Source organism: Stegodyphus dumicola, chromosome 3, assembly GCF_044657685.1.
Source record: "Stegodyphus dumicola isolate Sdum_Otavi_A_Nest chromosome 3, ASM4465768v1".
NCBI classification, from domain to species: Eukaryota; Metazoa; Arthropoda; class Arachnida; order Araneae; family Eresidae; genus Stegodyphus; species Stegodyphus dumicola.
Window position 1 is genome coordinate 150,675,842 of NC_140770.1, and position 23,866 is coordinate 150,699,707.

Below are 23,866 nucleotides of genomic sequence, written 5' to 3' on the forward strand. Positions count from 1 at the left end.
AAAGCAAAGACATTTGTAGAGCACTATTATAGTTTGAGTTGATTATACTAATAAGTATTTCAGTTTTGAATTACTTTTAATAATGATTTATTACATATGTAGTTATGATTTTTTTAGGATGGGATATTGCCTTAAGTGGTGTCAAGTATAGCCTAGCATCAACTCAGGCTGCATCTCTAAGATTGTTTGCAAATTTGTCTGTTAACTATATGATCCTATCTTGGCTTAATACAATGAACATAACAAACACAGCTTTCAAAATGAATACATATTTACTTGCACATTTAGCATAGTTTTTCCACATATAATAAAGAAACTTTTGATTTAAGGAAAAAATATAAAAATATGCACATATAAGAAAATATACTTTAAAAAATATTACTGAATAATTAATAACTTTATCTAAATACAGAAATATTAGCATAACTATTTATTTATCGTATGTTCTTAATTTTAGCCTTCCCCTAGCAAATGGTATACACTACCTAATATCCTGCTTTGATTTTTATGAAGTAAAATTAGTTAAAAAAAGGAGAGGAGGAAGTGTGCGAATAAATATAGTAGACGTGTTTTTAAAGAAATCTTTATTAACATCAAGAAAATTAAAATATAAATTCCTGTATTGCTTAATTCAAGGCATTCTGTCAAATGTGCCATTAATTATTATATTAAAAAAGAAGAAAAGAAAAAAGAAGGATAGTGTATTTACCTAAATATAAGATTCTGCTCTTTTTTTTTTTTTTTTTTTGCGATATTTTTTATTTAAAATTTATTAGGGTCATATAATTGCATATTTTATTATTAAACAAGTAATTATCACATATATAAAAATTTCTTAACTACCACTCATTATAATAGGCATGCCTAATTGAATGACTTCCATTTAAGGCTGCATCCATTACACGGTTATTGGTATGCCTGAAAACAAATACAGTACAAAGTACAAAATACAGACCGTTGCCCCTCCCAAACTAAAAACAATATACCCCCCCCCCCCCATGAAATCTAGGAATGGAAGAATATAATGCTCAAAAAAAGGAAAGGAAACAGATGTCTGTAAATGCCATTTTTCTCCCTACCATGTTTACTAAAATTAGTAAGCAATAATTCTCATTAATTTTTACTAACATTTCAAAACCTAGCATCATTAAATGCTAATTGCTTAACACTGCATGCAAAATAAACAGTTGTAATTTTTAGTAGATACATCATCAGTAAATTAAGACAAAAGAAAAAAAAAAAAAAAAAGAGAGAGAGAGAGAGAGAACGAAATATATATTTTTCAGATCTTCCATATATGTATTTCTATCAAAATGTTTTATACAAATGCACCTTACAGTATTTCACAGTTGCAAATTTAAAAATGTCACATCACAGAAAAACTCCTTTTCATTTACAGAAAGAATTACTCTTTGATTTATACAAAAATGACTTTGCTGACACTTGAATATTTATAAATATGAAGGCAAATTTTACAATCAAACGAAAGCATATACTTACAAATATTAGCATAACCACTTTGGTGCAGTCTGGTGATTTTTCATAGAAGAAAAATAAATGATGATTCATAATTGTACGAAATTATTTATTACATACACGTATATATTTTATGCTTTAATTACATATTCCCTGGAAGGAAATCCCTGAAACTGCCCATGAATGGGTTTTAATTTCTTTTTAGTACACATTTTATGGCAATAACTTCAAAGCAAATGTTCTATCCACTGATTCTGAACAACAACAACAACAACAACCAAAAAAAAAAAAAAAAAAAAAAAAAAAAAAACCTGTATTTATGCATAAATTTAGCCAAAGGTCGAACAAGTACATATTTTAAAACTGAATTTTAGACAAACATTATGATTTATCTATAAAAGGGAATGGAGCTTAAACATAACACATATGGAAATGCTGATGCTGTTTGTTAAAACTCAAGAACTGTTCTGCATGCGGTTGGCACATTTTTAATAGTCAAAAGTCGTTAATTCGGACACCCGTAATCCGGAATGATGTATAATCCGGACCTCAAAGCTAAAATCTTTCTGCGCATGCACCGCATTGACGCATGCGCATAGGCGTTTTACTCGTGCGCGCAAGACATTTACTACTGGCATATGCATCTGCACAAGTGCAGAATACGTTTTCGCGTGCGCGTTTAATGTATAACGGAGGGTAAAAGCTAAAATTATCTAATTATCTATTTCAGTTATTGTTGATAATTGCGTTGTTCCTTAATCTTCAAATTGGATCCGGCTTATTATTTTTTGCAGACTGTAAGAGCAATTTTCTAAAAGTAAGCTTGAACTTTCGATTATGTCAAATAGAATTTCCGATGCTGGAGCTCCCAAAGGATCTAGAAAACGAAAGTATGTTTCGATGTCCATCAAACAAAAAACGAATTGCTACAAAAAATGGATAAAAGCATATCCTTTGTTTATCTAACCGTTCCGAAATCTGTTTATCAATTTCACGCTGCTCTGCGCAGGGGGGGGCACGTCCTGGCGCGCAATGAACTGGAAATTGATCTGTCAACACTATCGTTATCTTCAGGGCAGATGTTTTTATTTTAGTCGGCTTATAATTCCTTACTAAATGTAGTATTTAATTTCGATGTACTCCGTCTTTGATATGATTTAAATCAAATTCCTCGTCATTATAAATATCACGAATACAAATCACATAGTTTTCTGGTTGCAATTTTCTAATTTCGGCTATGAGTAAGGTATGCTTTACGCATTCGCGCGTTAAAAGAAATGTTTAATAAAGTAAACAAATAAATATTAGGCTTCTTTTTTGGTAAATTTGGATACCCTTTAGATCATAATTGCTCATTATTTTATAAATTACGGTTTCATATTTTTAATTTTATAATTTCTGCATGCCATCTTACCAGATTTAAACTGATTATCTATAATCCGGAAAAATCGATAATCCGGAATCGCCGAAGTCCCGACGAGTCCGGATTAAAGACTTTTGACTGTATTTGGCATTTTCTACTACGATGGTTACGCTAATATTAAGGACTGCAAAACAAAATCACATTAATCACAGAAAAATAAAATGCAATTAAGGACCAGAAACTGTTTTTGTTGCTTGTATGAATGCCATACCATGGCTTCTTAGGTGTGTTTTTAATGCTATCTCATTAGGAAAAGTTGTGAAGCATACAGAACATTCTAAAGCATTACGTGTAGAAATTTCTGTAGGATTCTCAACCTCAGGCAGGTAATTTGTTCCCTCTTCTGCAACATACTTTTTAGGATCATCAATTTTATGAACCACAAGCAGATGCTTGAGTAGTGTGGGTTCTACTATGTAACAGGCAGCACATTCTTGACATTGATATGAACTTCTCACAGTTTTGTGAGAAAGTATATGTTTTTTGAAATCTTCACGATCTGTGGAATGATAATTACATTTACTACATGTATTTCCTTCAGTGGATTGTCGTTTCTTTGCTACTGTTTCATGGACTACATTATTACTTGACTGGTTATTTTGCTGATTTGCACTGCCAATGTTATGCTGTAGCTTTAAATGGTCCTGAAGTGATTCTTCATTAACTGTAAAAAAATTAATTTAAGATATCATTCAAGAATTTTTCATACAAATAATAATTATAAACTTCAAAAACTATCAAATTATTAAACATATTAAATGCTTTTTTAAAAATTATTTACTTTGTTATGATTAAATACTTTATTTCGAAAACCTTAATGGTTATCATAAAGGGGGAAAAATCATGCGAATTCTGCTTAAGTATAATTATTTTTAAAACATACAAGAAATACGTGCTTTATACATATATATTTATTTATGAGAATTCTCCGCAAATAAACTTTCATGTTTCCTTATATAAAACATAATCGATGTATATGAAGTTCTTATAAGTTATTTTCCGGTGCACATGAAAATTCTAGGCAATATTCAGATTTAATACTAAATAATTTTTAAATATTATTGAAAAACAGAATTTTAACTCTAATTTTTTCTTAAAAAGTGAGTATAAAACAATCCCTCCACTCAAATCTGCTGATTTAATAATTGCCATTTATGTAGCTTCCACCCCTTTTTTAAATTAAAGAAGCAAAATGCTTCATGAGTGAGTTAGAAAACAATATATTACATGATCAGTTACAACAGTCCAAAAATGCATAGAATTGTATTCCTACAGTAATCCTGATCATAAGCATGCTATACTTTCAACTGATTTTAGTTTGCTTATGTAGTACTCTGATGGCCAAATGATTTAAAAAAAAAAAAAAAAAAAAAAAAAAAAAATTGTTCTGTCATTCCTTGAAGCTATTAATGACATAATAAAGTGCAAGTTCACTCTTTCTGCACTGCTCTAAAGTATAGACTAAAATATCACAGTTTCTTAATTTCATTCATACAAGATAGAAACACCATACCTTATAAATGTACAGCGCATGCTATTATTGTGTTATTGAACATTTTTCTACTTACTTATTACGCGCTCCATCCTTAGGCAATACACGGAAAGGGAGGGATGCCCCATGGAGGATTTTTAAGGGAAACTGGCTTGTATCTACAGTACAAAAGTGGAAAACCATGAAAACGCCCTTGCAGACAGTCCGTTCTCCAGGACTCGAACCCCGGACCAAACTATCAGTATTTAGCGGCTTTTACTGCTTGGATGCTGGTGGGCCGTTATTCAATATTAGCAGTTAAATTTTACGGTAGTTATGTATCTTACATAAATTTTGTTTGTCTAAACAGTAAAAGCAACTTCCTTTGCAATAAACTTCAAAATATAAACTTATCCATCAACTGTGAAAATTTAAAAGCTCCATAAAAATTATTGAACAAGGAAATTCTGATCTAATTAACAATACTGTTAAAATCTGGACTTTTAAATATATAGACTTCTACATACAGACATTCTTTCACTCTCTTCAAGACAAGGACTTCTACACATAATTATATGGACTACTACATAGACTTTATACTTTTGATTTTATTACTTTATTAATTTTACTACATTATTGACTTTATACATATGGATATTCTACATATGACCATTCTACAAGATATGGACTTCTACATATGGTCTTTTACATATATTTATATGTTGACTTCTACATAAGACTTTATATTTTATTTTTATTTTAAAAGTTATTGAATTTGAAAGTTATATTATGTATTCAACATTTCTAATTAATTATGTTTTGAACATTAACAAATTGTAACATAATATGTACACTAAATTGTTTTAATAAATGCTGCTGAGCTGCAGATGGTGGATAGTACCCATCAATAGAGCAGACAAACCGAAAGTCTAAATGACGGTGCGGTTGCTCTATTGATGGTCTTCTGTCTAAACAGTATTGTCTAAATTAAAATATTATATTTTAATTTCTTTCATAGTATGAGACAAAAAAAAAAAAAAAAAAAAGAACATTGTAAATGCATAATGCAGCATACAGAGTACTGTAACTGCCGTTACTTTTTTCAGTATTAGCAATATCTTAATGCACTTAATTTACCAATTAAACTTTATAGCAGCTAAGCACCTTACATAAATACTGTGTGCCTAGACTGGAATGCAATAGTACAAAGTCTGTAATCCGGACTCGTCGGCACTTCGGCGATTTCGGATTATGGGTTTTTCTGGATTATAGATCATCAATTTAAATCTGGCAAGATGGCATGCAAAAATTATACAATTAAAATATGAAACTGTAATTTATGAAATAAAGAGCAATTATGATCTAAAGGGTATCAAACTTTACACACACACACACACAGAAAAAAAAAAAGAGCTTAATATTTATTTGTTTATTTTATTAAACATTTCTTTCAATGTAAGTTGTTTCGTTTTTTGTGCTAATACTTTCTCTTTAATTCTATAAACAGGCATAATTTCTTGTTCAGTTACAAAGTTACACTGTTCAAGTCTTGTAATTGCCGTGTCAAAAATACCGACTAACTTGCCAATCAAAATTTTTTCATTTTCAATAACCTCTCTTGTCACTTTCTAAACTATTGGAAGCGCACATTAAACACGCATATGTAAAGCATACAAAAAAAAGTTTGTGTCTTTAAGGTCCGAATTATAGACCATTGGGGATAATGAACGTCCGGATTACGAGTCCGAAATGATCTAAAATCCGGACCTCAAAACCACCAATGTTTTCTCGCAGGTTATACGCATGCACATTTGATTACCCCCTCCACGCATAATAAAACATCTGGAGAGTCCCGATTCTTAATTTCACTTCGACACTAAATAAAATACCTTGTTTCTGAAGAAACAATTATTTTAGCATAAATTTGTAAAGATCAGTAATTTGGCTCCGTTGCTGCATATATGCTCACCATACATTTGAAACCCAAACATTCCACATAGATATATCGTTGATCTGATGCCAACCTGGCAAATCATTATTTATTACACTTTCCTTTCATCACAGCATGTTTATCAAAACATTACAAATTGAGTAATGACTCATGTAGCGAAGCCTAAAAAAATTTTTTTATGCTAGGAATTGAATAATAAAGGAATATGGTAACCTTTTATGTTGACATTACGCCTGGCGATGATTACAGATTTAAGTTGGCGCAAAAAAATGTTGACGAGGAAAAATTAACCAAAATTTTCTTTCCATTTGCTAAAAATAGATTTTGTTGATGATACTCATAGACCTAAAAATTACATTTAGGGCTATATGAATTAAGAATAACTGATTTGTTCTTCACATAAACCCAGAACCAGCACCAGGGCTCACGTGGCCGCCTCGAGTCGGAGAATTTAGGAACCACAGAAACTGCATCAGGTGGTAAGCTATCTAGCGCCGGCTCTCAATAAGGTTTAAGTATACGGTGGAAATTTATTTATTCAGAACTCTGATAAGCCTTAAGCCTGTGCAAGAAATAGACATTAATAAATAACTAAACTAATACAATTCAGGGTTAATTGTCTCAAAGCGTGACAGAAGATAAAATTTAACGGAACAACTTGTTGTTAGTTGCCAAGCTCATGATGCATAGCTAAATAGCTAAATTTGTATAGTGAAGAATAGCTAAATTTGATGATAATAGCCACTAATTTTAAAGGTTTTCGGATATCGCAAAACAAAGAAGAAATTTTCCAAATAACGGATTTTGTAAAGAAACGTGGAGAAGCGGTAATAAATGAAGATTATATAGAAGAAGTTTTTCATTTTGATGATAATACTTCTTAATCACCTATCAATTAATGAATGGCGAAAACTGCTACCAATAGTTAAGAAAGACACAGAAGTTACTGAAAACAATAAAAATTTCAATTGACAAGTTAGTCGGAATTCTCGAAATAGCAGTTACAGGACCTCAACAATGTAACTAAACAAGAGATTATGTCTGTCTACAGAATTAAAGAGAAAGTATTAGCACAAAAAACGAAGCAACTTGCATTGAAAGAAACGTTTAATAAGGTAAATAAATATCAATTTTTTTTTTTTTTTTTGTAAATTTTGATACTCTTTAGATCATAAATACTTCATTATTTCATAAATCACGATTTTATATTTTTAATTTTATAATTTCTACATGCCATCTTACTAGATTTAAACTGATGACCTATTATCCAGAAAAATCCCAAATCTGGAATCACCAAAGTCCCAACGAGTCCGGATTTCGGACTTTGTACTGTGCATTGTCTATTGTATCATTGTATCATGTAGTTACCCATGCATATTGCTTAAGATTAAAACATGCAATCCTTTAATTTCATTCATATAAAACAGAGACAAGTACCTTAAATAAAATTCAAATAATTTAAATAAATACACTCATTTTTCAAAATTAAGAGAAACTGGAAATTATGTCTATTTTTACGAAAGGTGTTGAATTAAAGGTACTAATTACGCTGCTGAAGAATTATGCAAATATTCAGAGTTGAATACTTAAGGTAATCCTCTGGGGAATATTTTCCCAGAGTCCAGTGGGCTCTTGATATGACTGAAAGCAGCTTTAGGCATCATAGCTTACCTCAGTACCAGTACCGATCATGTACACTTGTTTATGGCTACAATACTCCCGATGCAGATGGTCAGTTTCAACAGTACAATGCCCCTTGTTACCATATATGATTGATCTCAAATTGTTTCTATACCATTTCAGTGCTCTGTCATCCATCCTATCCAGTATCTGTAGAATGAAGTGTAAACATCATTTCAAAGCTTGGAAAAGCTATCATCCAATTTGAATGAAATTAAAGCTGTCATTATATCAGCATAGGCTAATATTCTACACGAAACAATATCAGTGCCTTATTGAATTTAATACCCACACGAATATTGGCTCTAATCAAAGCTAAGGGTAGAATAAAGTTTTATTAGGGAATGTCTCTAATACTGTGGCCTCCGAGTTTATGATCTGCCTTTAAAAGAAATGGAATAAAGGTTATTATTCATTTCTTTTGGTAGATTCACAATACTACTTTTTTGTGAGATTTATCCATGGTAATAAGTAAATTACTAATTTGTAATTTTGTAGTTAATAAAATATTTTTATTTTTCATGTGGCAGTCTGGTTCTATTTTGCAAAGTGTAACATGTTTAAATTTAATACATCTCTTGCTGATTGGCAATGTAAGTAATTTGAAATCAATAAACACTATTCTTCACCATAAATATAACTAACTACTAGCTGTTCTCATGAAATAATACTAGCTGAATTCATTACATGCGTTTCCTTTTCCACAGTAACTATTTTAGGCCGCGTAAACTGCTAATTCTTAAAAAAATTTAGAATGCATAAATTTTATCTTCGAAGCACTCATAGAGCAAGAGTGACAAAATACAAATATCTGCAGAAACAAATCATTCAACTATTCAGCAGAAGTCATACTAGCACAGATAATAAAAATTTTGTATCCTTTTGAAATTGTTTTGGTAAATATTTTCTTTCAACTACTATGGAAAAGGAATAAAATATATTTATTTTCATACATATGTAAAAGATATTATATTTCTCTTATCAGGTTAGACATTGAATTAAACTTCTTATCTCTGGAAGTTCATGTGGTGGAAAATGATTAACACGGTGAACTTTTCCCCTAACAAGTTTTTGCTCAAATACAAACATTACTGTAGATCTTAGGTCATTCACTTAACCAATTCAATTCTATCCTTAAAATTTAAATATTTTAAGTCAGAAAAAGTAATATTTTTTTATATTTATAATATAAAATTATAAAATCTTATATTATTGCTTCTTTTTTAAAAGAATAAGAATATGAATAATATTTACCAAATGCTATTCTGCAAAAATGGCAGGTTATTTGCCTCATGACGGCAGCTTCATTTTCCTTGCATTCACTACTCGATGCATTTTTTTCAATAAGACGATGTTCCTCGCGTAGGTGTTTCTTAGCAGCATCAACTGAGGGCAATATACTATCACATATTGGGCAAAAAGTACAAAATTCTAAATTTTCTATATGCTCAACTAAGTGTGCATCTAAAGTATTTTTATCATTATATTTTGCATTATTGCACAACAGACACACTACCTTACCACTTTCTAAATGTTTTTTTCCGTGGATTATCATGCCTTTCCTGTTTCGTATTATTGTATAACAATAAGTACAAGGTTGATTGATATTTATATGGACTCTTTGAATATGAACACTGTAACCTTGGTGACTATGAAAAACACAATGACAGTACATGCATTCGACTTTTCCTCTATATGAGACAGGTGTGGGAGCAACTGACTTAGCAGCTGTTGTTTCATTCTGCAAAACAACTTTATAAATTTTTGGATGAGTGGTTCTTATATGGTCATATAACTCAGTTTTGCTTCCTAAAGTCTTGCCACACTGCATGCAATTGAAAACATACTCACATATTTGCTCTTTAAGATGAGCTGATCTATGGGTCAGCATTTGATCACTCCTTAAAAACACGATGTCACATAAAGAACACTTATAAATCAGATTAAAACACACATCCTTTCCACCATGGTACATAGTATTATGTGCCTCAAAAGCACTAGTAGTCATATAAGCACGAGGACAAGACTCACATTTAGCATATCTTTCTGTATGCAATTCCATATGTTTCAGCAGAGCTTCGTTACTGGGTGAGACCCTTTTACAAACAGGACATTTATAACCTATACTACGGGCATTGTGAAAACATTTAAAATTAACATGGTGCGTAAAATTTGTCCAGTGAGGATCTGGACTGTCTCCACATTCAGGACAAACATACGGACTGATCTGGAGATGGATTCTTTGATGGGCTTTTAAACTACATTTCGAAGGACATACCATACCACATTTACTACACTGAGAAATAATGGCTGGTATTTTGTCACCATTAGTAAGATGCTCTATTCTATCTTTGGCACTTTCAAATTCTTCATTACAGTCTAAACATTTCACCTTTATAACACTGACATCATTTTCCTTCTCAGGAATTTTTTTCTCCATGTTATTATCATCATCAATTTCCTTAATTGAAAATTCTAAGAGGTCAGCTGGAGGTGTCAGATCAGTATCATCTATAGCATTCAGTTCATCATCAAGATTGTTTACAAATTCAAAATTTATTCCATCCATACACACTCGAGGCAGTGGACTAACAGTTGCTTTACTGATATCTGCAGCTTCACCTTTATCTGAATGGGACCTTATATGTGACAATAAATTACAACGATTATAAAATACCTGTTGAGTTTTACATGTATCGCATGGAAACTTAATGAGAACAGAGCGGCGCTCAAGGTGAAATTTTAAACTATCTTTCACAGCAAATGCGTCGCCACAATCTGTGCAATAATGAAACTCTACCCTTGAGTCAGATTTTAAAAAACCCGGAGGAGATCCGGGACGATACGGTGGCAGAGCATTAGTGCTCAATTGCTGTAAATTGTCTCCTTTAAAAGACATATCTGACACATCATTCTGTTTTATACTTAGATGTGGAGATTTCCATGTTGTAATAGGTTCACTAGCATTATTTGCAACACTAGTAGCCAAATCAGAAGTTCTTATATTAGACTGACATGTAGTTCTAGAAATAAGGGTAACTGAGGATGTAGATGGAACAGAACTAGATGAACTGCATTGTATTTTGAATTTAACAACATTTGAATTAATAGAAATATTCTCTTTTTTAGATTCACATCTTTTTGCAACAACAGGAGTAACTTTAGCTGAAAGAACTTGCTCAGATGGGGAAACATGCTCTTTATCCTGTAATAAAAGTAAAACACACAATCAAGTATACTTTTTACATAAATACAGTAGCACAAAAATACAAATAAAATAAGTTCTATTATTAAATAATAAAGAATGCATATTTAAGCATCAATGCAATCACCTTGGCAAAATTTGGCAAGTTTTTACAGATGACAAGTCAAAGTTACTTGTCGGGTAGCTAGTAATTTCGTGCTTTTTTTTATATATATATCAAAGAAAGCTTCCCAAACTATAGATATTTATCATAAAACAGTAAACTTTATTAACATATGAATAGAAAACATACTTCAGCAGTTTAAAATACAAATTTGAATTATTAAATAAAAATCATGTGATACATTAAAAAATAAAACACTCAACTACTTTAAATCTTTCTGCAATTTTTTTTGCGCCTTTTCTCGAAACACAGTGATATGTTTTTGCCTAAAGAAACATCAGAGAATTTAAGAGACTCGGTTTTGTGTAATTTTGGAAATAGTGGCTATCGAGGTAATATATTTCCTCATTGTCTTCTTTAGAAAATTTTCAGCAAAATTATGTATTTTTGCAGAAATTTTACTGCAGTTACTCCCATTGCTGGCAAATTCCCCAAGCTCGAACTTCAAAACTAAGTTTAATGAAAAAATATCATAATTTGTTTACACAAACTGTTGGAACTTGGAACACAACAAAAACGAACATATAAGAAAATAGTGTCATTTCTTGACTGAAGGACCGTAATGAGGATGGTTGCTGGAAGAATGGTTATGCTCATGATGGTACATTCTGAAAATCTGGTGACTTCTACTAAGATAGTTGCAATAATATGCAAGTACTGAAGAATCAATACACAGTAGTGTACCAGAGGAGAGGTGACTGTCCCAGAACTCTCATCAAGTTGGGAACCTCTGAAGAACCTCAGTTTTTAACTACTGTTTATATGTAGGAATATAAAATAAGCAATTTTGTATCCTGGGAGGACAATTAAGTGTAAATGTGCCATTTGCTACAAAAATTACATAATAATTTTGCAGCCATTCAGTCATTCCACCTTACTGAAACAGAAACTGAAGAATTTCCGAAGTTAATTTATTTCAAGCCTCAGGCAAATTTTTTATGAGATAGAAAAAAATGAAATCTTAGCAGAAATCACATGGCTAAGAAGTCATCTTCATGTAGCAAAAGTTAAGATGAAGTTAAAAAGATAGTCTGCATTAAACATTTTAAAAGTTTATTGTAGAAATGGAAATAATCAGTCTCTAACTTATACAGAGGGTGTTAACAAATTTTTAGAGAGATTTTGATAAAATTTTTTTGCAGCAGCTTATTGCTTGAAATGAGAAATAGTCTGCTACTTTTATTCTCTTTTCAAAACGTTGCACGTAAACAAGCTGAGGATTACGGATGTTTTTGTGCTTTCTAAAGAGAAATAGTCCAATTCTATAATTAAAAACACCATGAAATGCACGGTAATAAAATTTTGAACTTCAAAATAAGAAATGTTATTATTCAGAAAAGGAAAAAACTGAATTTGAATAAACTTCGAATTTGAATAAATTGCAGAATTATTTTTTCGGCGGAAATCTTTTGGCTATTGCTTTTAGCACTAATTGAAAACTGTCTTTGCCATTAACAGCTTGAGTTTGGTGCCATATAAATTCGATAAGGTATGAGTCAAGATGATATTTTAGCAAAATTTACATCAATTTCTTTCTTTTTAGCATTTAAGTTTATTTGTTTCAATAAACAAATCAATGTTCCCACTAATCTTTCCTTCATCTCCTAATTTATTAATGCTTCGACAATGTACCTCTGAAGAAAAATTTTCTCTTTTTTTATAAAATCAATTTTTCTTTCAATGAATTTCAGGTACTCTCTGAACAGGCGATCTGCCTTACTTAACTGTGTAGTTGCTTTATGGATTGATAGGTGGGGCCACTAAAATTGTTGTTTATACAAATTTTTTCTTCAGCCGTTTTATTCAAATTTGCATGATCAGTTTTATTATTTAATATTAATAATTTTCTAAGTTTTGTAAAATAGCATTAATTACATCTACATGGAAAGAAGACTCCAAGCGAATATCTGAAAAAGGTTCGTACTGTTTCTTAAGTTAAATCATTGGTAACAAAAGAAAATCCGCCAATGCAGAAATCAAATAGCCTTTAAATACATTTGTAGCAATGTTAAATAAAATAATAAACCAAGCTTTATAACTGAAAGAAGGCCCCTCCCCAAAAAAAATCAGGATTTATACACACTTCTGCACATGGAAATTAAGTACTTTTATGGACCACCAATGAAAAAAATTAAGGAATCAAGTACGTATTAAGTCAACAGCAAACGAACAAGCTAAAACAAGTACCTACACCATAACTTCACATTCGTAATTTGTAAGAATAAAATAAATCTTTATGTATTATTATTAAACATAATGTAATATTTAATTATAAAGCAAATTCAAGAATAAAATTGACTTCATAAACATTTTCAAGAAATTAAATCATAAAATTTCTTGAAACTTTTATATTTTACACTTATAATAGTCCCAGATATTTTAAAGATTAGTGGCTTTTTATTAAATTTTACGAACAGTTAACTTTATATTAATTCTTCCTTTCATGCCTCATTTCATCACATATTTGCTCAGTCCAGAGGTATATGCAAATTTTATGGCACGTGGCACAAAATGTGAAATAAAATAATAATCGGCCTGACTCATGACAGAAGTCTGTTCACTGCAGCTACATGCTTAGAGACAAAGAACCACAGATCAGAATAGACCTGAACAGATGTCATTGGTATGGTTGATGTGTTGAAAGTTAGCTTCACTTTGTCTGACCCAGTTGTGTTGTAGCTTCATGTAGATTTGCTGAAATTGTAACGTAGTAGTTAATATGCAGCATTTAATATAAAGTTGGAATACATGGCTGAAACATAAGAGATGATAGGTTGTTTTATATATTATTTTAAGTTTCATTAGCTGTACGGAATAAAGTTTTATGTTAATTTTTGTATTTTTGTGTTATATCTTGCATCAACAATTAGGGTTAAGGAAAGGAAATAACTCACCTTAACATGTAGAAATAACTTATAAGGGTGAGCAGTTAGTTACAAATAATTAAATTAGAGCTAGACACTTTCAGTCATAGCAGATTTACAAGGCTACAATTACATTTAAAAAAAAAAAAAAAAAAGGAATATCCTCGCTCGTAACCTTTTACGCCTCATTTTCAAAACAAGTAGCAGCTATTTCTTATCAGATTGATTGTTTCTTTCAATACTGGCATAGAATTACATAGAATTTTTACGAGGTAGTTCAATTTTATACCCTAAAGCAATTCGCGGTAATTAAATCAATTAGGATGCAATGACACTGCTCACCCGAAGGCGAAAATATAGGAAAGGCAAAGTCAAGGGTTAAATTCATCAATTCTAATGAGAATACACTAGTGAAGTAAAACATTGTGGTTTTACATAATTTCTGAATAAGCTATTCGTATGAATTGAAATAATTCTTGCATTTAAAATTGTATTCCAAATTAAGATTTAACTTGAAATTAATGTAGATATGATGTAGTGATTGAATATAGTTATGTAAGTCTGAAGACAAAAAATTTTAAAATTTCGGCAGAAATTTAAAATTTATGTTTTCTGCACTTTGAGGACACAACCCAGCTGAACATACTTATGTAAAATATGGGTAAAAAGCTTTTCAACTTTTAAATTCAATATTATTATTTTATAAAAAAATTTAGCAAATATAACACTGCATGTGTAAATCGTTTCATGCTGTACCTGAACTAGTATAACATTACAAGCAGATGTAACTCGGCCGAAAATTAAAAAAAATTGAAAAATGAAACACTACAACTCAGCTCAGAAAGTATGTTGCATTTCTGAAGTTGTATTTTATGCTTTAGATAATATGTGAGAAAACCATGCTTCATACTATGATACGAAGAATTGCTCCCCCCCCCCGCACACACACTTTAGATCAACGAGGACTGTAAGGGCCCCTTTTTTACTTCCTTGTACAAAGTAAAAAGGAAGTATTGTAATCACGAAAAGCTTCAGGCAGCATATAATAAATATCCACTTTGATTGCTTTCGAATGCAATTTAACCATGTTTTTGCGTGATATCTGTACGTAAGGACAGAATAAAAGACTCTTTTCCTCCAAAAAAAACTAAAAAACTGCTTTAAAATGAATTCTGAAGTGGCGTCTGTACGAACGTATGTACATATCTCGCATAACTCAAAAACGAGTACCTCACAACGTTGAAATTTTGTATATAGGACTACTATAACATGTAGATGTGCACCTCGTATTTTGGTTTCAATCGGCCGCCCCAAACGTATATAAATATATTTATAAATATATCCACTCTGTTACCCAGCTCAGTGATCTCAGTTTCTTTACTCTTATATGTTTGTAAATTGTACATTTTTTTCTTTAAAAATGATTGAATTATGTTGTTCTTATCTTCCGGTTAAGGTTTTTATGCTTTTAGTAAATCTGTATGCAATGTTTTTAGAATTATCAACAATTTAAAAGTTGTTTAAGTGCCGCTAAGCCTATTTTGATGGCCGCCATTGCTTGTTTACATTTGAAACAGCTGAGTAGTGAATTTGTTGCCAATCTAGAGAAACGTAGCTTCGCAACAACAAAGATAAACGCCTTCATTTTTTATTACGATTTAAATCATGCTTAATCCTTTTTGGAATTTTTTCGAGGAATCAAGTGTTTAAGATTTACTTAATTTTTAATAATTTGTAATTTTTAGTAGAGATATTTTGAGTTTTTATGTATTTTTGCCTTGTCACCAAGCGAGAACTGAATTAATTGAATGAGAAATACTCAATCGTCTGTGAAAAACTGTTTCTTTTTTGTTTTGCTTAATTTCTTTTATACTTCGTTCTAGCTTTATTATAGTACTTGAATAGAACATGTGGCAACGATTAGATAATTCTTTAAATGATACAAATTTTTTGCATTCTGAGTTATAATATGAACAAAATATAATACTGTTAAGTGAACCTAGCGCCAGAGTGTCGCTATGGTAAACACATACTTGAGTGAATTTTAAAGAATGCATTTATTCTATTGTGGTTTATGCGGTGTCGGCGAAGCAGATTTAATTAAATCCAATAAGTTTAAATGAAATGCAAGAAAAAATGTGTATAATTTAATATTCTGTACAAAGAAGTCATGTGGTGCACACATCAGATTTTTATTTTTTGTAAATAGAGGTTGTAATATATCTTTTTGTTTAGGAAGGAACATCGTTAAACAATTTTATTATTTGATACACCTCAAAGCTCTTATTTTGGTTTTCAACCCCTTTGGCTTCCTAGGGGCTCCTTTTCAACTTTTGGATAAATTTTAATTTGCATCTAAAATGGGCCTTGGAAATATTTTCCCTCCTTTCACCAACAGTGAAAATTTATTTCGGAAACAACCTATTTGTATCAACCAGAGGGCAAATTTCTCTTGTGTTCTCTAGTCTTTCACCTGAAATCAACAAAGAATTAAAAAGAATTTCCGTAAAGAATAAAAGCATGCTTTCAAACCAGCAGTTTTTGTGGTTTCACTATGAGATGGACCTTAAGTACATTTCCATTTTAAGTGAGCTTTCCCTTTGTGTGATCTCATCACAACTCACAAAGGGAAGAAGACATGACTCTTGAATGACAAATAAGTTGTCAATCACCTCTTTTTATTTTCCTTGCATTCTAGGATTTTGAAAAACACGAAGCAATGAGTGTCTTTTGGGGAATAACATGCCCCATTCAACCCCTACAATTGTGTAAAGTTTTGACCCCAGACGGCAATTTTGAAATCGATAAGTCTTTCTCTTGGGAAAGGGATAAGTGCTGAAATAAAAATTTTAGCTAAACACAGATGAACGAAACTTGAGCTGAGTACACAAAAAATAAATGAAACTAATATACTTGTATTTAGTCCTAGCATCCCCATCCCTCCATGAACATAATATTGAATCCTAAATGACTTATAAATTAATCATGAAAATTTATTGCATCATAAACTGTTATAATAATAAAGAAATTCTGTTATGTCACATAGTAGAGAAAAGGAGAAGACTTGTGCTGCCATCTATTGGCATGGTACCCTCAGTGTGGGCGGCGGTATATTTTATATACCGGTTTTAAAATTGTATAAATAATCTTCTGCTAATTATCACTTCTGACTGAAATGAAGTAAATATATAAGATTCAGCATGTGTACATCATGTATTTGCAGATTTTGAATTTTTCCTTTCCCTTCAATAGAACTTATCAATCTTCCAACATGATACCTTGGAATGAGGTATATTAATTTCATAACTGCAAAATATTGAGCATTCATGGGGTGATGCTGCCATTTAGAATTGAAAGGAAACACTAGACACTTACGATTATAGCTTTTGGTGTAGAAAAATTAGCATTTTTTCGGAGGTTAAAAAATTGACAAACAACCTATATATAGTACATACTGGTGCCCTTCAAAGGGATAACCATATGAGCAACATCATAATTTATATCGGATCGTAAGTTTGCTCTGCTTCAGTTTCTTTAATCCGTTCTGCAAATTCATCTTGGTCTCATATTTTTATCAATCCCATTTCCATAATCTGCCCATCGTAGCATGTAATATGGCAAAACAATACATCAAACAAAATATACTGCACGCACACACACACACACACACACACACACACACAAAAAAAAAAAAAAAAAAAAAAAAAAAAAAGAAAAGAAAAGAAAAGCAAAGCATAAGCAGCTATTAAAAAATACGCAGTATCATAACAGAACATATTTTACCAATAAATTACAGCTTGACTTACATTCCTTTGGGTATTATCAGAAGGATTTAATTCATTTGCTGCCATCACAAAAGCTAAAATGATAAAAATAAATTAAATAAGCATCTGTAATAGGAAACAGAATTTTTAGCAGATACACACAAACAAAACAAAAAAAAAAAAAAAAAAAAAAAAAAGAGAGATACACAGACAGAATATCAGAATATATACTTGGATTGGGATTAACATCACTCATAAACTGCTCTGAATAAAAATAATAAGGAAGAATAACTTTCGGTTGATCTTTGGATTATGGTAACTTGGCGATTTTTTGGCGACCAACTCTGCTACAGCAACCCTCTATTTTTTTTTCGCCGCCATTTTGTCTTCACGAAGTAAAGATATGTTTCTTTTTATTTACTCAACACTTTTTCCAACAATCTACAAGCCGAATTACACTTATGCTAGAAATTTTATGTAACAAAACTGCTTAATCATGACAAATATTAACTGCAAAATTGGGAAAAAGTGCACAATCGCAAACTCCTTGCGCGTTTTTCAGAATAGCACATACACATAAACCATTTACACGTCGACTTATTTTTACTTAAAAAAACATCCCAGAATTGCACAAAAATAGCATTGCACACACTCTTAACTTTATCCATCTACACTGCTATTTTCTTATAAATTACAAAAATTTGCACGAAAATTTTGTGAATCTTTAAACTCGGTAAAAAGCACATATATGAAATTACCTGATCGTGAAAAAGTATATACCCTTTCCAAGGATGAACATTTCCACGTATAAAATAAATAAAATATCCAAAAACTTTTACCTCTAAATTATCTATTATATTATAAACTTCACCAACGAATTCATACCGCAAACATTACAAATGGTTACAAATACTTAGTGTCAAATATTTAAATTATTTCCATACACGTTTACTTCAACTGAAACGTATACCAAATTCCTACAAACATAAAATTCACAAAATAACTATCATTTAATTAAAATATCACTAAACCATGTACATGTCGACTTATTTTTACTTTAAAAAAATATCCCAGAATTGCACAAAAATGGCATTGCGCACACTCTTCACTATATCCATGTGCACTGCTTTTTTCTCATAAATTAGAAAAATTTCACGAAAATGCATGAAAATACTCAACGTATTCTACTCAAACGTATTCCAAAATACTACAAACATATAACTCACAAAATCACAATCATTAAATTAAAATATAATTAAATTAAAAAAACACTACTTAAAATATAAATAAGTACATACATTAAAATAATAAAAATTAGATTACAATCCTAATTACTTTAAACTAAATCATTGCTAATAACAATTTTCCAATAATATCATATTAATTTATTTACTCCTTACATTTAGAACAATGTATAAAAATAATATCCTCAAATGATTAAAAATACTAACTTACCTAATCTTCAGAATCTTCATTACGTGGCACGCACACTTCCACTATTTCACACAACACACAATGAAGCTTAATACAAAATAATATAGTACTACAGTTTTCCAAATTTCCCCCCTTTTCCGATTAAAGAACTGTAATTCGTCCATTAATGTCACATGACATATCTCATGATCTCTCATTTCCCTCACACAAAATAATGCGTAATCAGAACTGAGTACTTCTCACATTATTACCAAAGTCCTAGGTAGTAACCTTTATCGCCTCCAAAATGTCCCAAACTACCAGTTACCATATTCCATAGATCAGCCAAATTAAAAAACATCACTTAAAATATAAATAAGCACATACATTAAATTAATAAAAATTAGATTACAATCCTAATTACTTTAAACTAAATCATTGCTAATAACAATTTTCCAATAATACCATATTAATTTATTTACTCCTTACATTTAGAACAATGCATAAAAATACTAACTTACCTAATCTTCTTCAGAATTTTCATTATGTGGCACGCACACTTCCCTACAGAAAGAGTTCCAATCGGCTGCAGTACTACTGCTAATTTCTAAATCCGAAATCCAGTAGTCAACTGGCAGTCTATTCACCCAGTAATAAGAAATTAATAAAATTTCACCCATACTCAAACTACTTTCAGCAAACCACGTACCCTTCCTTACACTCCGTTTCACAAAATGTTTCATTCGTCATATTTTATAGTATGATGAATGTAGCAGCTATAAATGCTCAAATAATATATCCTGCAAATAACTTATCAATCAGCACCAGGCGCAGTGAGTTTTTAAAACTTTTGGGTAGCTTATGATTCCTTGCGTAGACGTTCTCAATGTTCATCATTACCTAGAAACCTCAAGCAGGAGATTCAGGGAATTTTCCCATTGTTAAGCTTACAATGGAGCCTTGAACTACTAAAAGGAAGAGATGTCATGAATGTGGCCATTCCAAGAACAGGTACACCAAGTACAAATACCGCAGTTGTAAACATTTTTATGTTTAGAAAACGCTTAGCAAATATGCGTTGATTGCTAGTTTGTGCAATTAACTAAATGAGACAATTTGTATTTGAGTTAAGTTGAATAAAATTAAGTTTTGTTATTTGCATTTGTAATATGATACCACAAATATTATGTGTGTTATTTCAATAATGCCTTTGCATTCATAAATTTGAATTGAATAACCTAAATATATGTTAGTACAGCAAAAATATACCTGGCGTCTGTTAGACGCCATGCGACCTTTAACGTAACAATACGTCACGTGAGCACTGCAGGGTTAAGAAACAGATAGGAAAAAAAAGGCAGCTCCACATCTTAGTAGGAATTGAAGTACATATAAATTTTTTAGATAACAGATTTTTTTTTTTTTATTTAGAATTCTTTCAAAGGTTTGATGCAGCCAGTAATTCCACCTAAATGTGAAAGTTATTCGTTGTAGAAACAATGTTTATATTTTTTATGGGCAACTCTGTTATAATATTCTTTGCAAGATCATCACAGAAAAAATTCAAAGATAATGGAAACAGAAAACTCAGATTTGAAAAATGAACTCCACTGGTTTTAAGTAAATTAAAATAATGTAAAATAATCAGCATGTAAGTCATCAATCTAATTCTAAGAGAAACACAATAATGTAAGATTTAAAATTAAGCAAAAAAGCAATTTTTGTTTGGCACAGGTTTGAAATGAAGTTTTATTAATTTCAAGGGCCAATAGACATGAATAAGAGGGATGTACATATCATCACCCCAAAATTAATGGTTTTATTCAAAATCTATGTGACTAAGGTTATCTTTTTTTGTCTAGTTTTAAATGTAAATTATTGTTCTGGGGAAGGGGGAAAGATGGTTCTGACTTTCTATTTTAAAAATCAGATTTGTGAAACAAATTTACTTCAAGCATATTAAGACTGACTTCTCTAAGTTATTCCAATTAACAAATGCAATGGAAAGATCAATCCAGTAGATTTAACTAATTATGTAAAAGCATATAGGTAGTTTTGTTAATGAAAAATTAAAAAAAAAAAAATAATACAATGATTTAAAGAAGTAAAGTTTAAAACTAGACTTAATCTACTTCAAGGGTTAAAAAAAAAAGAGAGAGAGAGAACCGAATTTATATATTTTAGCATTTCCTTAAAGTAAAACCCATTTGGTAACAAAAAAAAAAAAAAAAAAAAAAAAAAAAAATGCCAGAAATTGAAAGACATATTTTTTACTCCAAAAATACATATTTATTCCACATTGACACTCATGGACCAAGACCTCTTTCATTCTGACGATAGATATATCCCTCTGATACACATATGCCACCAAGTTTACTGAGAAAAGCTGTTACTACCTGGTAGAATTCTTCATTGTTAATAAAAAAACTTTCTTCCTCAACACTTAATTTCACAAGAAATTGGTAACTACTGCAAGTGAAATTGAAGCTTGTAGGTCAGCTAATCTTAAAACTTTCCATACAATGTTCTGAAGCAATTATTATATATATAGTTGGATTTTGACATGGTGAAACAGGACACTGCTCTTCACAGTATGCATTTATACAGATGGTTTAATCATGGGATATAAACTCAACAAGGACTGGAGAACATCTATCCCAAAATGTATGCAATTAACCATGGAATATATGCAGATGGTTTAACCATGAAATATAAACTCCATAAGGACTATAGAACATCTGTTTCAAAACACAATTGTCATTGCTTTTTAGACAAAGAGGTCTATTTGGCTTTCTTTGATACAAACTCAGGTTTTATCTGCAGTCATAATGGAGAACAGAATATCATCATCATTGTTTAACTACTGCACCTGAATGTCAATAGAGTAATTTTACACAAATAAAACCTTTCAGGTTTTTCAGTTTGCAGATTTCATGTTCTGACAGAAAGCTGGGTTCTAGTTTAAATTTTGATGAAAAGTATAAGTACGGTAAATGTGCTTTAAGACATTAACAATTATCAAGATGTTCTTCCAAGTATAAATTTGTATTTTGGAGTTCCTAAAATCTGCATAAATAAGAATAACCAAAATATAATTTTTGCTAACAAATTTAAACAATTTTTTTTTAAACTTGCATTTTTTCTTCCACAGATTAAGTTACTGATCAATAAAACAATGGAAATTACAATGACCTTCAAACTGATAAACTACTTTGGTGTAAGTTAAACAAGTTAAACTTATTTATAATGAAAACTGCAGTTCATGTTAATATTAGATTTTGATCAATTTTTAAGAGTTAAATTTGCTCTTTGAATAATAATCACACTCAACCATAAATATCAGTAAAATATGTCTCAGTGCAGTGCAAATAATTCTGGCACAATAATTTTTTATAGTTTTATAATAATATGTTCCGTATTTATAGTTTTATAATAATATGTTCCGTATTCTATCCAGAAAAATTTAAACATCAGAAGAGTCTAGACAGACCATGAGAAAACTCCATTAACTTTATGCAGGTGCATATCATGTTCCAACTTTTCAGTTTGCTTTCGAATGGGATATAATGGTACACAGTTGCTTATCTCGAGCCCATTATTTTAAGCAACAATTTGACAGTAATTTATAATTCAGATCTTATAAAAGTATTATCAGAAAGAGCTATTTTAAACAGATAGTTACTTTTATGTTTTTATTCCAAGAAAAAAGAACAGAATTGTGAAATATTTACATTTTCTTATTATCTCTGTTAATATCATTACAATTTACAAAAAGTTTTTCCTATAAAATATAATTTATATTCTGTATGTGCAATATAAAAGAAAGACCCATTTTTCTATAATTAAAAAGTTGTGAGTAAATTTAACAGCAATGCAGTACTTTAAACCAATTTTAAAGGCTGTCATACCAGCAAGTACGAATTTCGCGCGTACACCAAATTCACACTTCAACAAATCGTGCACTTTTATGATAACTTCACAGAAAAATTTTCAACAGATTTATTAAATAAATTTATTAGCCACGACACCATGCACAGCACTGTTTTAAGAGAAAAGAAAGAAAATGATGAATATTTAGATGCAAATTGTTTAAAGGGCACATTATTAATGCATGCCAAAACAAGTAGTATGTATTGCGGAAAATTACCTAACAATGAAGCTTCGTCAGAAGAGATAATAGATATTTCAAAGACAAAGAATTATAATACATATAATCAACGTAATAAAATGGTTCAACTATATTGAATGGTGTTAAAACTTTTAGCGTTGAGATGTTTAATCCTTCTGCCCAAATGTGCACTGCGCCATTTTACAGATTGGAGATTAACGAAATAATTGGTATTTAGAATAGTTCTCTGTCAGGTAATCTTATAAAATCACAGACATAAATAATAAGCAAAGAAAAGCAATGTTTACTACATGATTGAGTACATGTCACTTCTTATTTTCGATTATT

At 30.6% G+C, this 23,866-nt stretch overlaps 1 protein-coding gene across 2 annotated transcripts; it reads right to left on the bottom strand.

The window, feature by feature from the left end:
• Positions 1-729: 729 nt before the first annotated feature.
• Positions 730-23,700, bottom strand: LOC118193055 (zinc finger protein 532-like). Of its 2 annotated transcripts, XR_004758874.2 has the most exons (5): positions 23,558-23,700; positions 18,040-18,092; positions 9,256-11,206; positions 7,993-8,151; positions 3,426-3,563 (listed from the first exon to the last, which is right to left on the bottom strand). XR_004758874.2 is itself a non-coding variant. In XM_035364089.2 (4 exons), the coding sequence occupies exons 2-4, from the start codon at positions 18,082-18,084 to the stop codon at positions 3,067-3,069; spliced, it is 2,493 nt and encodes an 830-aa protein (XP_035219980.1). In that variant the 5' UTR covers positions 18,085-18,092; positions 23,558-23,698; the 3' UTR covers positions 730-3,066. The 2 variants fall into 2 exon arrangements, 1 of the variants encoding a protein (XP_035219980.1); XM_035364089.2 differs by lacking the exon at positions 7,993-8,151 and having other exon boundaries at positions 730-3,563; positions 23,558-23,698.
• Positions 23,701-23,866: the final 166 nt, after the last annotated feature.

Coding starts and splice junctions, on each gene's coding strand:
- LOC118193055 (XM_035364089.2), bottom strand. CDS start 18,084: ATGGCAGCAAATGAATTAAATCCTTCTGATAATACCCAAAGGAAT. Junction 11,207..18,039: donor CTGATAATACCCAAAGGAAT/GTAAGTCAAGCT, acceptor CTTTTATTACAG/GATAAAGAGCATGTTTCCCC. Junction 3,564..9,255: donor TTTTTGCAGAATAGCATTTG/GTAAATATTATT, acceptor ATTTTTTTACAG/TTAATGAAGAATCACTTCAG.